Source organism: Phacochoerus africanus, chromosome 8 (genome assembly GCF_016906955.1).
Source record: "Phacochoerus africanus isolate WHEZ1 chromosome 8, ROS_Pafr_v1, whole genome shotgun sequence".
NCBI classification, from domain to species: Eukaryota; Metazoa; Chordata; class Mammalia; order Artiodactyla; family Suidae; genus Phacochoerus; species Phacochoerus africanus.
The window spans coordinates 74,211,472-74,229,914 of record NC_062551.1 but is presented as its reverse complement, the minus strand read 5'-3'; the positions used below and the strand labels follow the sequence as shown (position 1 = coordinate 74,229,914).

Below are 18,443 nucleotides of genomic sequence, written 5' to 3'. Positions count from 1 at the left end.
CAGGTGGTGGTGGAGAGGGTGGTGGGATGGGGCATGATGCGCGCCTTCCCTCCCTCTGTCTCAGCCTCCCTCCTCTCTCCTCTCTCGGCCTCTCTCTCCCCTCTTCCCTCAGTGTCTTGGTAGAAAAGACATACTTCTCAAGAAAGAGGCTAAGTTCAAAGATGTGCAACCTGTGTGAGGTCACGTAACTCTTTCTGCAGATTGGAGACGCAGAATGAGGAACAGGGCAGAACACTTCCAAAACAGGAGCACTGGCAGAAAGAACTTCCTATAACTCCAGCAGGATTTTTTTTTTTTTTTTTTGTCTTTTGTCCTTTCAGGGCTGCACCCACGGCACATGGAGATTCCCAGGTTAGGGGTCGAATTGGAGCTGTAGCTGCCGGCCTGCACTTACAGCCACAGCAACGCCAGATCCGAGCCGAGTCTGCAACCTACACCACAGCTCACAGCAACGCCGGATCCTGAACCCACTGAGCAAGGCCAGGGATCAAACCCGCAACCTCAGGGTTCCTAGTCGGATTTGTTTCTGCTGCGCCATGACGGGAACTCCCCAGTTGGATTTTTTTATTCAAGAGGAAAGCTCTCCACTCACTTAGGCTCCCGAACCAGTCTTTTAGCTACAGTCTTTCCCAGCCAAGTCAAGAATCTGGTGCATTCCCCCAAAGACTCTTTTTTTGGAGTCGGTGAGAATGGTTTAGGAAACTCAAACTCCAATTGCCTGGGGACACCCAGCCCAGCATTTATCATGACACTGGCTCAGTTTAAATCTGTTCCAAGAACAGGAGTTCCCGTCGTGGCGCAGTGGTTAACGAATCCGACTAGGAACCATGAGGTTGCGGGTTCGGTCCCTGCCCTTGCTCAGTGGGTTAACGATCCGGCGTTGCCGTGAGCTGTGGTGTAGGTTGCAGACACGGCTTGGATCCCGTGTTGCTGTGGCTCTGGCATAGGCTGGTGGCTACAGCTCCGATTGGACCCCTAGCCTGGGAACCTCCATATGCCGCGGGAGCGGCCCAAGAAATAGCAACAACAACAACAACAAAAAAGACAAAAGACAATCAATCAATCAATAAATAAATCAATAAATAAATAAATAAATAAATAAATCTGTTCCAAGAACAGACTTGGCAGAGTTCCAGAAATCTGTCCTCTTCTGTGTAGGTTTCTCACCACTGTTGATGTCTCAGTCTCCACCTAATCTCTCCTCCTTTCTTTCCTTCCTGCTCCTGCCTTATGCTAACTTTTCCAACCATCCCATCCCTTCCCTTCCCCTCCTCTGGGGCTGTCTTGCCTCGATCGTTCCTATAACCTTTCCCCATCAATTTAATAAAGATTTATTGAATGAATGGGCTGAAGGTGGGAAGGGGTAAAATTAGAATGTGTTTTACCCCAGCCTGGTAGAAAACAAATCTAGAGACCATGAAGAGTGGTGGAGGGATTCCTTTTAGTGCTGGGACCCTCAGGTAAACATGCCTCATTGCCCACTAACTTCCCCCCACTAAAGGGAGTGGTCATATCTCCTGCCTCGAGTGCTCCACTGCTGTAGTGGACAGGCCAAAACCCACTCAGCACTTTAGAAATTCTAGGAATCTCCTTCCTAGTCGGCCAGCCCATTGTGGTGGATGGGGCTGAACAATCAGCCAATCACATTCTCTGGTCATAACGATTGGTTCAGCCTGGGGCGTATGATCCAATCAGAGCCAAGGAGACCCAAGAAGCCTTGGCTGGACACCCAGATCTGGAGGGACCTGGTGGGACTTGAGAATGCAGCCAGCATGAAGGAGTGGAGCCCAGACCTGGAAAGAGGGAAGCTGTTTATTTATTTCTAAAGTTGTGGTAAATAACATGCAACATAAACACAACATATCTTAGCCGTTTTTAGGTATATAGTGTTAAGTATATTCACATAGCTCGGTGATGATCTCCAGAGCTTCTTTGTCTTGCAAAACTGAAACTCTAGTCCCATTAAACCACAACTCCCCACATCCCCTCTCCCCCAGCCCTGGTGACCAATGTCCTATGTCTATGACTTTGACCACTCTAAGTACCAAGTACCTCAAATAAGAGAATCATCACACAAGTACTTGTCTTTCTATGGCTAGTGTATTTCACTTAGTATAATGTCCTCATATCCATTCTGTAACATGTCAGAATTCCCTTCTTTTTTTAAAAAAAATTAAAGTCTTACTGATGTACAGCTGATTTACAAGGTTGTGATCATTTCTGCTGCACAACAGAGTGACTCAGTTGTACGTATACATACATCCATTCTTTTTGGTAGGATATTGGGTAGAGTTCCCTGTGCTATACAGCAAGGCCCTGTTGGTCAATCATACCATATACCACAGTGTACACATGCCAATCCCAAAGAATACCCTTCTTTTTTAAGGCTAAATAATATTCCATTGTATGTACAGACTGCATTTTATCCATTCTGCATCATGGACACTTAGGTTGTTTCTGCTTCTTGGCTACAGGGACTACACTGCCATGAACATGGACATGGAAATAGAGAAGATGGTATTGAGCCCTGGCTCCGGTGGCCCCTGAAGTGCTCTGTCCTAGAGGCCAGCTAGAGCTGGTTTCTGTTGCTCGCAGCACACAAAGCCCTGACGATGGCACCTCTGGGGCAAGGTGCCAAAGATTTGTAACCTCAGCAGAGATTCCAATCTGCTCTTTGGGTTTAAACATTTAAAAATAATGTTTTAGGGGTTTTTAAATCTAAAGTTGTTGATTAGAGGGTGGCTTTAGTTGGAGGGTTAATGCTGCTTTTCTCTAGTTTGCAGGCTTGCTCTATTACAGGCAAGGTCAAAGTTTTCTCAGAAATTGCTGCTGGTAACTATAAGGAAACAGGCAGGGGGGGAAAAGCAAACTAAGAAAAAGAAAAGCCATTAAAAGCCAGCTCTGGGCTGTACAGGGAGTGTGGGGTCAAGGTCGGTTATCAACAAATCTGTTTCTAGAAACTTCAGTTTAAAAATACATGCGAATGCCTTTTTCTTTCTTTCTGTTTGCTGACCATATGGTATGTTGCATGGTTGCTTTTGAGGGACCATATGTTATATTCCTGATTTCTTCCGCACCGCCTTTAAAATATCAGGTTGTCAACCACCTGGATTAACCACAACCACACCCGCTGCGGAATCTGTATCAGCTTGAACAAACACCAGTCAATGATTTACTCAAGAAATCACTACCCTTTTTTTTTTTGGATTACCTACTTGTTCTTTGTGTTCTCTTGAATATCTGCTTCTATCCCTGTAAAGAGTACAGGTTAAATGGGAGGCCCTAAACAAACAAACAAACAAACAAAATCAAGGACTTCCCTCGTGGCCTATAGCATAACTACCTGGCCTTGTCTCTCCACCAACTCTGGTTCGATCCCTAGCCCTGGAACTTTCATATGCCATGGGTGTGGCTACATGTTAAAAAAATCAAGGTAGTGGAGTTCCCGTCATGGCTGAGAGGTTAACGAACCCAAGTAGCATCCATGAGGTTGCGGGTTTGATCCCTGGCCTCGCTCAGTGGGTTAAGGATCTGGCGTTGCCATGAGCTGTGGTGTAGGTTGCAGATGTGGCTCAGATCCCGTGTTGATGTGTCTCTGGTGTAGCCGGTGGCTACAGCTCTGATTGGACCCCTAGCCTGGGAACCTCCATATGCTACAGGTACGGCCCTAAAAAGACCAAAAAAAAAAAAAAAAATTAGGTAGCTTGTGCATAGAGTGTCTGTAGGACACATGGATTCTGCCAGGAAGCCGTGGAGCCTGTGGACGAAGTGGCGAAGCAGACCTTGCCCTTGGAGAACTTGTCACCTGCTCTGCCATTTGTACATAATTACTGACAATACCACAGTTATGAGCCACCACGTAGAGAAAGCACAGATGTGCCAGAGACTGTGCCGGGCACTCAATGTATGTGGGTTCATCTAATCGCCAGGATGACCTCAGGGAGGCATTTTTACCCCTTGCTTTGTGGATTAAGAGCCCAAAGCTCAGAGAGGTTTAGGTGACTTGCCCAAGGTCTCAAAGCCAGGAAGCGGTGACGCTGTTTGACTCCAATACCTGTACTCTTAGGGCTGCTAGGTTATCTGATGTCATGGTTTATACCTGCTTTCCATACTCACGAAAGGATCTTAGATGACTGGTGAATGAACAGTAGGAGATTTTCCGAGTTAAATAAGGAAAAGGAGCGTTAGGTGGTGTGAAAACCGGTAAGGTGTCGCATGGGCTCCTTAGAAACGGGATTTTCTAGGAACACCGATGACTGTCTTGTGGAACCGTTATTCACACGGCACATGCCATGTTCTGGAAGCAGCTCAGAGGTCCCCAGCCTCCATCCAAGAAGGCCTGTGGGATGTTCACTGCGGTCCCAGAGGAGCGCTGGGCCAGTGGGCCCCTGCCTGTGAGAGCCGATTGTTAAATGTCTGGGAATTCTGCTCACTGGTTGGTCAACACAGCCATTAATAAAAATTACCTTACAGAAACTTACAGTTAACTTATATACCAGAAACAAAGGGTTATAACTCAAAACTCACCTCTTCCTAATTATTTTATTGCATTTTATGATTACCTATGTTCTTGAGGTTGTTTCACTGTACTGTGTGTGTGTGTGTCTATTGGAAATGCCACCAGGCATCTTTTGCCATCTCTGTATTCGGTGGTGTGCACTGGGAGCTTGAAACTGACCATGGAGAAATCAGGAAATGCCATCAGTCAGAGCCTGATTTTTAGAACCTCTTATAAATAAGCTTAATAAGAGGTGTTCATATGGAGCTTGATTTTGTGGTTGATTGCTGACACTGAAGAAGGTGATGGAGAAACTGTTAGTGAGGCATATTATACAAAAAAAAAGCATCTCACGTCTCAGCCATTACATCATGCGTAGCATAGAACATGCTTTGCACTGCTAGGAAAAGCCTCTCAGGGACTTGGGAGAGCTGTTTTTTAATCCTGGCTCTGGCTCTATGTGACTGATGTATATCACCCTGCAGAAATCGCTGAAACTCTTGGGCATCAGTTTAAAATGACAGGCGTGGTCCCAGGGAGGGACCTCTCTAAAAAAAGCTGAAGCGGGAAAGGGGACCTGTGCAGAGGCTGGAAACTGAAGCTCAGAGAGGTAAAGTCGGTTGCAGTTGGCATTTGAATGGGGGTCCATCAAACTCCAAAACCCTTGCTGTCTCCACTGTGTTCTGCAGAGCCTCCCCATCGAAGCAGTGAGCAGCAAGGAACGCGGGCCGACAGAGGGCGCTCTCCTCCCTGGGCAGGACCTTGTGACCTTTCGAGAAGGACCAAGGATAGTATCCAGAAGGTGGACTGGGAACAGGGCAGAGCAGGCTAAAGGGAAGGCCAGACACAAGCAATTATGGGGGTGGGGGCCGCTGCCAAGGAGCTGTCAACCCCTTCACGAAACAAATTGACGCTTCAGTTGTGGTGTCTGGCTTCCTTTCTTCTTTCTGGCCATCTCCACAAGTTTTGCATATTTCAGAGAGAAAGAGAAGTTTCTTTTCTTTTGTTTTGTTTTTTGCCTTTTTATGGCCATACCTGCAGCATATGGAAGTTCCTGGGCTAGAAGTTGAACCAGAGCTGCAGCTGCTGGCCTACACCACAGCCACAGCAACACCAGATCCAAGCCACAACTGCGACCTGCACCACAGCTTGTGACAATGTTGGATCCTTAACCCACTGAGTGGGGCTGGGATCAAACCCACATCCTCACGGACACTACGTCGGGTTCTTAACTTGCTGAGCCACAACACCATTTATCCACTTGGGGCTGCTTTATAAAATCACCACCACTGTGACTAGGATGACTTGTGTCTACACCTCCTTTCTGAGAATTCCGAAAGCACAAATAAAAGCGACAATAAACCCCACAGTGTGGCAGGCAGAGCCGACTTGTGACTTCAATATCCCTCGCTTGGTGCCAGGGCAGAGACTCTATGGTATTACTGAACCATGGCCTCAGGGCACTGCATGAGGCCCTGCAGGTTATGTCCTGCACAATGCCAGGGGTCGCCACCTGGACAGCGATGTGAATGGTGACCCTGGAGCTGTGCAACAGGGCAGCCCGAGGTAATACTTTGGCCAAAGAGCTATGATTTACTCGTGGGCACATCCTGGCTGCCAATGCACCTTGTCAAATAAGAGCTTTTCCTTTATATTTTTTTCATCTTATTCTACAGGTGATTTATCTGCAAACGTATCTATCTGCCAGTGGGGGTAGGTCTTGGGAGCTCTCCCCTCCAAAGGCACACTCACAAAGGAAGCATCCTGGCTGCTACATGCTGGTTTATTTGACTCTTTTTTTGGCTGTGCTCTTGGCATACGGAAGCTCCTGGGCCAGAGATCAAACCCATGCCACAGCAGTAAGCAGAGCCACAGTAGTGACAACTCGGGATCCTTAACCCACTGAGCCACCAGGGAACTCCAGGTTTGCTTGATCCTAAAGCTGAGGGATATCATATGCCAGACACTGGACTAAGCAATTCACAGACATTGCTCACCTCCCACTACAGTCCCTCCATGTGGTAGGAGCTGTTGTTACAGGAACGGGAACAGAGGCTTTGAGAGGTAAATGACCAGTGCACGTCCAGTACAACAGCGGGGCTGGGACCACTCTGGACACTGCTAACCACTGTGACATCTGCTAACACATCTGGCTTCCTAACAACCCCCCCAGGAGCCCCCAATAAAATGCTGTCACATTCCTCTCTGTTGGTGACGGTCATCACAGAGCCTGAGATAAATGTTTCCAGAAAGAACAGCTCAGATCTCATCCAACCTGTGTGACATGAGCACCGTCCTCCTGGGAAACTCTATGCGGGGTGGGGGGGAGCACAGCGCCCTCACCTGGCACCCCAAATCAATCAGAAACGATAACATGCAGGAAGCAAGAGAGCCACAAATTTCTTAGAAAAACTGGGTCTCAAAATATTTGATGAGCGATGCTCTTTAATCCTTCTCCCTTTTCTCCCTCATCTTTCCTTCTCTTCTTTCAAACAGGCCGCAGATCTGGGTCATCAGGAGGTGGAATTCATGGGAAGGGGTTACTTGGTCCACAGGCCGCCCTGGCTCAGGTCCTACAAAGGACCCCTCTGTGAATAAGAGCTTCTCTCAACCTGGGGAGGCCCCCAGCTGACAGCACCTTTGAGGAGATGGGGTGGGAGGGAGGCCTGCAAAGTGCCCTGCACACAAGCCGGGGGACACGTGCTGCTGCCCGCAGTCCCCTGCGGAATGAAGCAGGGCACAAGTGCATGTAGAAATCAGCACTGAAAAAACCCATGTGTGTCCGAGTGACCACGAAAGCATGTGCTGCTCTCGGTGAAAGCCGGTCAAGGACACGGTGCCGGCACCAGACTCCGTGGTTTTCTCCCCTCCTTTATCCGCAAGTGGGGATGGTGTTTAATGTGTGGGGACTGGCTGTGTGGCCCCGGGGAAATCACTTAACCTCTCTGAGTTTCGGATTCCCTGTCTGTAAAACGGGGATCATGGGACAGCCCAGCTCACAGGCTGCCATAGGCCTGAAATAAGGGAAAGCAGGTGGATTGCTTAGCACAGGGCTGTCGGCGTCGGTGGTTCCTCCTCCGCTGGTTTCTCTTCTTACAAAGCAGCCTCTTCCTTCTTGTCTGGTCAAGGTTAGAGAGCATGATCGCTGTTTCCCACGCTTATCTAAGCAGCACCTCATAAAATAAAGTCCCCCTTCCACTTGGCACACCCACGTTCGTAACAACTTGCTCAAAATGGCCAAAAGGTGGAGGCAACCTGAGGGGTCGCTGATGGAGGAATGGACCCACACACTGTGCCGAAGCCACACAGTGACACGTTACTCGGCCAGGATGGACCTTGAGAACATCATACCAAGTGAAACAAGATGGTCACACAAGGACAAAAATCAAAATTTCACACAGAGGAGGCACCTAGAAGAGTCAAATTCACAGAGATGGAAAGAATGGGGGGGGGGGTTAATGGGTGCAGAGTTTCAGTTTGGGAAAATGAAAAAAGTTCTGGAGACAGACAGGGGGTGATGGTTGCACAATCATGTGACTGCGTTTAATGCTGCTGAGCTGTTCACTTAAAAATGGTTAAGATGGGAAAGGTGAAGATGAAAAACGAAAAACAAACCAGTACCTCCGGGGTTTTTCCGAGGTTTGGGTGACAGACACGGATGGAAATGTTCTGGAAGCAGCGCGTCGGCCGGCTGCAGAACCCGGTCAATGCATGAAAAGCGACGGCGCTGCACACTTAAACAATGGGCGACGTTCACGGGACGTGACCCGCGCTTCCGTGAAGCTGTTAAGAGCAAGTGAGCAAACACGAGCTGTGATCCTAAGGGAACTCTGGGAGGCGAAGGGTCCTGTTCATGCCTTGATGGTGGCGATGGTGTCACGGGTGTAGACGCATGTCCAAACCCATCCAGTTATCGACTTTAAACATGTGCAGTTTATTCTATGTCAGTGATATCCTAACAAAGCACTGGGTTTTAAAAGGCAGTGCTGCATTCTACATATGAACAGACATCTCATAATTTATTAAACGATGCCCCCTTTTGATGGAAATTTAGGTTTCAAGGTTTATGCCCACTCCTGGGCATCCTATCTGGAGAAAACCATGACTCGGAGAGATCCATGCACCCCAATGTTCACTGCAGCGCTATTCACAACAGCCAAGACAGGGAAGCAACCTAAATGTCCATCAACAGAGGAATGGATAGAGAAGATGTAGTGCATATACACAATGGAATATTACTTAGCCATAAAAAAGAATGAAATAATGGCATCTGTAGCAACATGGATGGACCAAGAAATTATGATACTAAGTGAAGTCAGATAGTGAGAGACGAACATCATATCACATCACTTAGGTGGAATCTAAAACAAGGATACAAATGAACTTATTTGCAGAACAGAAACAGACTCACAGACTAGTTTTATGGTTACCAAGGGGGACAGGAGGTGGGGAGAGAGAGGTGGACAGGGGGAGGGGAGGGTTGGGATGGAAATGTTCTAAAATTAGGTTGTGATGATGGCTGTACAACTACAAAGCTAATAAAATTCATTGAGTTATAAAAAAATAATAAAATATCTGCAGAAAATCATAATTATTTAATAATAAGTAATTTATCATCTATAAAATTTCAGAAACTATCTTCATATGAAACATGCAGATAATGTTTGTTGTTTCCCCCCCCCTTCATGGGCAAAGCCATAAAGTCAGAACTTCCCAGGGAGGTGGCCCGGGAACCTGTAATTTTACTGAACATTTTCGAAAAATTCTTATAGTCAGGCATGTTAGGGAAACATTGACTCAAACTTCACAAACTTGGATTTTTAGACTTAGGGGTTTGAAATCCCTTTTTCTTTGATTCCTGAAAAATTCTGTGAGTGTTCCATACAAATGACTCTAACTTTGAGTTTCCCTCCTGTTGGGGGTGCAAGAGAATCACCAGGGAGCTTGTGAGAATGCAGACTCCCAAGCCCCGCTTCCAGGAAGGATGTGGACGGTTGCCAGATGGCACACAAATCAATAAACAGACAAATAAATATACAAATAAAACATAGGGTGTCAGTTAAGTCTGAATCAGATAAACGCTAAATAATTTCTTTTAGCACAAGCGGTCCCTTGCAATATTTGGGACACACTTACACAAAAAATGTATTTGGTGATTACCTGAAATTCAGATTTAACTGGGTGTCCTGTATCTTATCTGGCAGCCCTAAATATGAGTCCTCAGCCCTGGGGTGAGGCCGGGAGCCGTGTCATGGGTCTGCTCCCCACGTGGTTCTGACAAGTGGACCCTCAGAACCTGTGCTGAGGAGCCCTGACCAGGTCAGGATCTTCTGGGTCAGAAGCCAGCAGACCCCTGTGCATCCCGGGAACGAACACACTTTAACGTTGGTCCACGGGAGATATGGAGGCTGAGCAGCAGCAGGAGAAAACTGCCCTAGATTTTCAAGACCAAACGTGACGGGTGGAGCGTCACAGCCCCCGCAGCCTGAGGGATACTGCTGATTTTCCTGGAGTGTGTATTTAGGGCTGCCTAGGGCTCCCACACCCCAGGATTCTGTCCAGATTCTCTAAACCTTATTTATTTATATCCAGCCTCGTCCCAGAAAGGATATTAAGGTGCAGAGGTCTCGGTCCCTGCAGCAATCTTGGTGGTGGGGTGAGATGAACACACTGTCTCTCTGGGACACACACGGCAGGTATCAACTGTGTGCTCACCACGAGCGGGCACTGTGCCAGAAGCTCTACAATTACAACCATCTCATTCTGCCCTTGAGATAAGCCCGCGAGGTCACCGCTGCCATTGGCCCCACTTTGCAGATGAGGAAACTGATGTTCCATGGGGTCCAAAGGCTTGTGCAAGAGCACCTGTAAGGGGTCAGTGGCAGAGCTGGGGTTCTGACCCAGGCTTGTGACCTACCTCCTATCCTGCTTCCCTACTGAACTGGCTGATTCTTGTGACTGAGCTTTGATGGCTAAGTTTAGGGTTACCTTCTGCTTAACCTGGGGCCATACTTAGGCCCTGATCCTGGGAATATTCTGATCCAGGGTGTCATAACAGCCGCCAGGTGCTGGGCATCTACTCCCTCTGGAAACTGACCTTGACTTTTTTTACACATAGATACTCTCTCAGTGCCTGGCACCTGTTGAAAGGATCCAGACCCAGGGATGCAAAGACCCCTGGCTGAGGTCACAAAGCTAAGGGGTTGCAGAGCACTGATCTGCCTAAAAAGGAAGCATCCAACTCCGAGTCTTCAAAAGCACACACCTGCTTTCCACCTCCCTTCCCCAAGCTTCACGTTTCAGGAAAATGCTCTAGTTTGGAGCGGCCTCTAGGCAACTCTCCGTGTAATTCCAAGAAATGCCCAGAAGAGGGCACAAGGACTCGCTCCTCCAACGGATAAGATTGAACTTCGCAGAATCGCAGAAGCAGAGAACCAGGTGTGGCTGACCCTGGGCGAGCAGCGTCAAATTAGAGTGATGCACTTGGGACGAGCTCCACCTGTGACCGTATCCGAACCCCGGGGCTGCCCGGAAGGTGACAAACAAGGTACCTCTGCACCCCATCCCCCACTCCCACCCCCGCAGGGGCCCCGGACTCACCGAGGATGGGTTTTCGATGACCAGCTCGTAGGTCAGCCCTGCAGACCCAAACCTCAGGATGTCTCCGGGTAAGAGCTTGACGGCCACGTTCTGAATGTGGCACCCGTTGACGAAGGTGCCGCTGCGGGAATTGAAGTCCTGGAGAACAAAGCTGCCCTCGGCCTCATTGAATTCGATGAGCGCGTGGTGGTTGTCGATGTCTGCAGACTGCAATGCAGGAGCCGAACGGTCAGAGCCAGGAAAGCAGGACTAGTAGGGGGCCCCTTACATTTACTAGTGCCGCTGACACTGGTGCCCCAAGGGGCTCCCTGCTTCACCCGGCTGGACGGTCACTGCAATCCTCATTTTAAAGAAGGATGCTGAGGATCAGAGAGGTTCAGTGACTTGCCTAAGGCCACAAAGCTAGTGAGCAGCAGGGCTGGGCTATGGGCTCTGATACCAGACCCAGAATAGGTGCCCGAGTTGATGGGTAGGGAATCAGGCAACACAGAGACAAGAGGGAACTCATGAGAAACCTGCCAGGAACTGGCCACTTTATATTTCTCTGACCCCACCCTTTTGGTTGCTCTGAATGGCAAGACGGAGAGTAGAAATGGCCCCAAACACAAACCAGAAAGGTCAGTTGGTTGGCAAGTGACAACTGTCCATTGACTCCAAGAGTTATAGTTAAGGGGAGGTTTTGTAAGGATTGTTGTTCTCATTTGTTGGTTCTATTCATTTTTGTTTTTGTTTCAAAAAGCACATGTTTTTCTTAATACTGAGAAAATGAGAACTAGAGAGAAGCACAAAGAAGACATTTAAATCACTCAGACTCCCGGCCCCCAGAGGCAGACACTGAACACGGAGATTCACATCCTTCCAGCCTTTTTTCTAGGCTTTCAATCTTTTTTAAAAAGTTTAAACAAACTTGAGCTCATACCACACAAAGCAGTTTTATAACTACCTTTTAAAAGCCTTGGTGTACAATGAAGCTTTTCCCATGCAATTACTTTCTTCTGCTGCTTCTTAAAAGCTAGTCAGAAGTTATCTCACCAAAGATGATCTATTTTTCAATAGGGGCCCTCGTGTGACCACATTTCTCCCAAAAGAAAGAGAACCCAGACAGTGAGCGAATTGGCAGTGGGTGGCAGAAGGCGCCCGTGTGATTTCACTTAATAAGAAGGGTGAGCAAACCTCAGCACTAAGGAGGAAATACCACGTTCCCCCCACCACCACCCCCCGGCCCTGGCACCCTGCTCTGTGGGCTGCAGGGCATGTGTGATGTCGTCTGTCTTTTCAGGACACTGCCTATGAGACATCGGCTCCAGACCGAGATTTTGCAATTACTTTCTAAGTTATTCTCAGAGTGCTACATCCAACCTTCATAAAGAATATTTGGAGGGAGTTCTCATTGCGGCACAGTGGAAACAAATCCGACTAATATCCATGAAGATGCGGGTTCCATCCCTGGCCGCGCTCAGTGGGTTAAGGATCTGGCATTGTCGTCAGCTGTGGTGTAGGCCGAAGACGCAGCTTGGATCCTGTGTTGCTATGGCTGTAGCGTTGCCTGGCAGCTGTAGCTCTGATTTAACCCCTAGCCTGGGAACTTCCATATGCCATATATGCAGCCCTAAAAAGCAAAGAAAAAAAAAGAGACTATTTGGAAGTCATCTGTGGTGGGTTACGGATCCAGCATTGTCACTGCAGCAGCTCAGGTTGCTGCTGTAGCACAGGTTTGATTCCTGGCCTGGGAACTTCCACATGCTGTAGGCATGGCTCCCCCCAAAAAAGTATTTGAACTTAGAAATCTATACTAAAGTCCCATAATATAATTATAACCAACAGCTTGTATTAATAATATAATAGCTTATGTTATATAGCCTATATTATATGATTATATGATATAATTGCTTATAACAGTAAAATATATTAATCTCACGTTACGTGTCAGGAAATTTGCTAAGCATTTTATTGCATTATCCCACTTCATTGTCACAATAATCCAAAGGGATACTGCCTCATTTTAAAGTTTTCTAATTTTTTATTTTTTATCGAAATATAGTTGATTTACTGTGTTTTGTTGGTTTCAGGTAAACAGCAGGAAGATTCCATTATACTATACATAATATCTATCATTTTTCAGATAGATATTTCTTTTCCATTGTAAGTTATAAAATATTGAATATAGGTCCTTGTACTATACAGGAGGCCTGATAGGTCCTTGGTTTTTAGAATGATTAATCATGCCCATAGGCACTCAGCTTGACTTGCCTGGCTTGTACCCAAGTTCGCCTGATTCGAATGTCTATGCTGTTACTCACTTTGCGAATCTTACCAAACACTTTAGCACTTAAAATATTGAAACATAAGAAGAAAGTGGGAGTAGCTCTATCAACTTCAGATAGAGCTGACTTCAGAGCAAGGAAAGTTACCAGGGATAAAGAGAGGTGGGAGGTAACAATAAAGGGGTCCTTTCTCCAAGAAGACATAACAATCCTTAATTGTACATGCATCACAATAGAGCAACGCAACACAGGAGGCACAAACTGACAGAGCTTCGAGGAGAAATGGATGAATCCATTGCGATGGTGGGGGACTTCAACATCCGTCCACCAAGGAAAGGGCAGATCCGGCAGGCAGAAAACGAGTAAGAATAAAGCTGAACTCAATGGTGCCATCGATCATCTGGATCCTAACTGGTAACCATAAAACTTCCTCCAACAAAAACAAAACACTCATCCTTCTCGAGCTCACATGGAACATTCACCAAACAGACCACATTCCAGGCTGCAAAATATACCTCAACAGGTTTAAAAGAATATAAATTGTGCAAGTTACACCTTCAGGCTTAGGCTAAACTAAACTAAAAATAAGCTAAATTAAATTAAACTAAAAATACCAGAAAGATAGCTGGAAAGTCCTCAAATATCTGGAGATTAAACAACACGCTTCTAAATAACAGGTGGGTCAAGAAAGAAGTCTCATGAGAAATAAAAAATTACCTTGAACTAAATGAAACTGAAGATACAACTTATGAAAGTTGGTGGGGTGCAGTAAAAGTGAGGCTTGGAGGGAAATTAATGGCATTGAAGGCAAACATTAAAAAAGAGAAAGGGTCGGAGCTCCTGCCGTGGTGCGATGGGTTATGTATCTAGCATTGCCACAGGTGTGGCATAGGTTGCAGCTGTGGTTTGGATTCAGTCCTGAGCCCAGGAACTTCCATATGCTGAGGGTGTGGCCAAAAAAAGAAAAAAAAAAGAGGAAAGATCTAAAATCAATAATTTAAGCCTCCACCTTATAAAACTAGATAAAGAACAATATAAGTCTATCACATGCAGAAGAAACAATGAAGTAAAAAACAGGAAAGCAACAGAGAAAAGTCGACAAAAAGCTGTTTTTTTAAAAAAGATCAATAAAATTTAAACCTCTAGAAGGATAAACAAGAAAAAAAGAAGAGATGCGTATTACTAAAATCAGAAATGAAAGAGAAGCCATCGCCACTGATCCCATGGACACTGAAAGGATAATAGAGGAATATTATGAATAATTCTATGTCCACAGATTCTATAACTTAATGAAGTGGATCAATTCCTTGAAAGACAAAATCTGCCAAACTCACAGAAGGCGAAATAAATACTCTGAATAGACTCATATCGATTAAATAATGTAAATCAATAATGAATAACCTTCCAGAATGAAAGACACTATTGAATGCTATCAAACAATTAAGGAAAGAATGATACCAGTTCTCGAGAATTTCTTGCAGAAAACAGAAGTAGGAACACTTCCTAACTCATTCTATGAGGCCAACCTTACTCTAATATGAAAACCAAATAAAGATATTACAAGACAGGAAAACTGCAGACCAGTATCTCTCATGAACATAGAGGCAAAATGCTCAACAAAATATTAGCAAATTGAATCCAACGATGTATAAAAAGAATTATATACCACCATCGAGTGGGATTTATTCCAAGTACGCAAAGCTGGTTCAGCATCTGGAAGTCAATCAATGTTATTCATCACACCAACCGTATAAAGACGAGAAAGCACATGATCACATCAGTAGATGGAAAAAGAGCATTTGACGAAGCTTAGTATCCACTCATGATAAACCAACAAACCACAACAACTCTTGGCAACTTAGAAATGGAAGAGCATTTCCTCAGCGTGATACAGATCACCTACAAAGTGACAGAACCCCAAACCTATCATCACATTTAATGGTGAGAAACTAGAAACCTTCCAATTAAGACCAGGAATAAGAGTTCCCGTCGTGGCTCAGTGGTTAACGAATCTGACTAGGAACCATGATTGCAGGTTGCAGGTTTGATCCCTGGCCTTCCTCAGTGGGTTAAGGATCTGGCGTTGCCGTGAGCTGTGGTGTAGGCCGCAGACGCAGCTCGGATCCCGCATTGCTGTGGCTCTGGCCTAGGCCAGTGGCTACAGCTCCAATTCGACCCCTAGCCTGGGAACTCCATATGCTGTGAATGTGGCCCTAAAAGGACAAAACAAACAAACAAACAAAAACAGGAATAAGGCAAAGATGTCCCCTTTTACCACTCATGTTCAACACTGAGCTAATGCAATAGTTATGAAAAGAGAATAAGAGATACAGAGATTGGGAAGTAAAAAAAGTGTCTCTCTTTGCAGATGGCATGCTTATCTATGCAGAAAATCCCAAAGAACTGACCCAAAAAAGCCCAAAAAACAAAAAACCCTCCAGGAACTAATAAAGAGTTACAGTAAGGTTACAGGAAGTAAGATTAATACACAAAAGTCAATTGCTTTCCTATGTACCAGAAATGAACAACTGAAATTTGAAATTGAATACACCACCATTTATATTAGCACCATAGAAATGAAGTAGGAGGAATAAATCTAACAAAATATGCAGCTACGTGAAGCTATATGAAGAAAGCTATAAAATGTTGATGAAAGAAATCAACGTAGTCTAAATAAATGAAGAGATATTCCATGTTTATTTGAACTTCCTTAATGATATGTTTTGTTTAATGTCTTTTCATGCACTTATTTGTGATCTATGTATCTTCTTTGGGGAGGTATCTATGTTCAGATCTTTTGCCTATTTTTACTTGGGTTGTTTATTATTGTTGACCTTTAAGACTCATTTATTTTGGATACATGCTTATGGTATCTTTATTCATAATTGTTTACGTTAGCATCTTTACTCAAAATTGCCAAAAACTAGGAGCAACCAAGGTGTCCTTTAAAAGGTAACTGGATAAACAAATTGTGGTAATCTATATAATGAAATATTAATAATAAAAATAATGAATTATCAAATCACAAAAAAGACGTGGAGGAATCTTAAATACATATTGCTCAGTGAAAGAACCTCGTCTGAAAAGGTTACCTACTGTATGATTTCAACTGTAAGAAATTCTGGAAAGCTTAAAGCTATAGGGACAGCAAAAAGATCAGTGCGTGCCAGTGCTCAGGGGCTCTGGATGAATAAGTGGAGAACAGGGAAATTTAGGGCAGTGAAACTGTTCTTTATGATGCCATCATGGTGGATATTTGTCACTATGCTTTCGTCAAAACCCAAGAATGTACAACACAAAGAGCAAACCCTAATATAAACCAGGGACTTAGTTCATAATAACATATCAACACTGGTTCATCAATTATAACAAGTACGACACTAATGCAAGATGTTAATAAATGGGAGACTGCGTGTGTTGCAGGGGTGGATATATGGAAACTCATCTGCTCAATTTCCCGTAAACTTAAAACGGTTCCCCCACGATAAGGTATTTTAAAAACGATTAAAACACAGGAGTTCTTTGAAAAATGCCACCCCCGTCATCTTCATCACCGTCCCCGCTGAACTCCGTGTTCTGTGAACCCTTGATAACCCATGAATGAGACAAATTCTGTGTGTTGCATTTTGTTTTTCTCTTCCCAGGCTTCATTACTTTCAGTTCCTCAAAAGCTGCCAAACCATTATTAAGAAATTAAAGCAAAGCAGGAAGTTTTAAATGAGTCCACAAAATTGGGCAAGTCTCTACCATATGTCAGCCCAGGAGAGAGCTTCCTAGTTCTGCCCTTTAATTCTATTCCCTCCCTTTACTTGGAAATTGCTAAATACGATTGTTGGACAGGAGCCCTGCTGATGATACGGTTTGACTGTACCAGCTCCATCTTGCTGAGCTGTCCCACTATGAGATAAACTGTTATTATTATTACTGCATAACAAATGTTGAGGGCCTCCTGTGAACTAGGCCCTGCTGGAGCATTTTGTGTGCATTCTCTCATTTAATCTGCATGACAGCTCTATACAGTGATTCTATTATTATCTTCATCTTCTAGATGAAGACACTGACTCAAAAGGTGAAGTGAGAGGACAGCATTTCCTTGATACCAAAACCAGACAAAGGCACTACAAGAAAACTACAGATCGATATGTCTTATGAACACTGATACAAAAATCCTCAACAAAATATGAGCAAATTGAGTTCAACAGCACATTAAAAGGATTACATGCTATGACCAAGTGGGATTTATTCCTGGAATGCAGAGTTGATGGTTCAACATACGAAAATCAATCCAAGTAGCATATCACATTAACAGAAAGAAGGAAAAAAGGATTGTTTCAATTGATGTAGAAAAAGCATTTGACAAAATGCAACACTCATGATGAAAGCTCTCAACAAACAGGAAATAAAAAGGAAATTACCTCAACCTAACAAAGGCCAAATATGAACAATGCAACCCGTGGGCTGCACTGTATTCAATGGTGAAAGACTGAAAGCTTTTCCTCTAAGATCAAGAACAAGATAAGGAATAGTTCCCTGCTGGCTCAGTGGGTTAAGGACCTGGCATCACTGCTATGGCTCTCATTACAGCTGTGATGAGAATTTGATGCCTGACTCTGGGAATTCCGCGCGGTGTGGGCATGGCCCCCAAAAAGATAAGGATACCCACTTCTGCTGCTTCTATTAAACAAAGTACTAGAAGTCCTAGCCAGAGCAGTTAGGCAAGAAAAAGAAATAAAGGTATCCAAATTGGAAAGGAAGAAGTAAAATTATCTCTCTTCATAGACAACATGATCTTATGTGTACAAATCCTCAAGAGTCCACAAAAAAACATAACCCCGTGAGAACTAGTAAACAAAGTTCAGTAGCAAAGTTGTAGGATACAAAACCAACACGCAAATACCAGTTGTGTATCTATATACGCACAATGAACAATCTGAAAAGTTAAGAAAATAATTTCATTTACGATAGCATGAAAAAGAATGACATATTCAGGCATAAACTTAACCAAGGTGGTAAAATATGTGTACATTGAAAACTACAAAGTGTTGCTGAAAGAAATGAAAGAAGACACAAGTAGGAGTTCC

At 44.8% G+C, this 18,443-nt stretch overlaps 1 protein-coding gene across 11 annotated transcripts in view; it reads right to left on the bottom strand.

Annotated features, from left to right (window-relative positions):
* FHAD1 (forkhead associated phosphopeptide binding domain 1) overlaps nucleotides 1-18,443 on the bottom strand; it is a 133,620-nt gene that overhangs the window by 99,925 nt on the left and 15,252 nt on the right. For 9 of the 11 annotated variants that reach the window (XR_007136481.1, XM_047791956.1, XM_047791957.1 and 6 more), the window contains exon 3: nucleotides 11,099-11,305. Coding sequence is in view for 8 of the 11 variants with exons in the window: in XM_047791956.1 (XP_047647912.1) it covers nucleotides 11,099-11,305 (207 nt within the window). In the remaining 3 variants the exon portion in view is untranslated. Of the gene's footprint in view, nucleotides 1-8,119; nucleotides 8,282-11,098; nucleotides 11,306-18,443 lie in introns of those variants that run through there. The other 2 variants (XM_047791964.1, XM_047791965.1) reach the window with 2 other exon arrangements.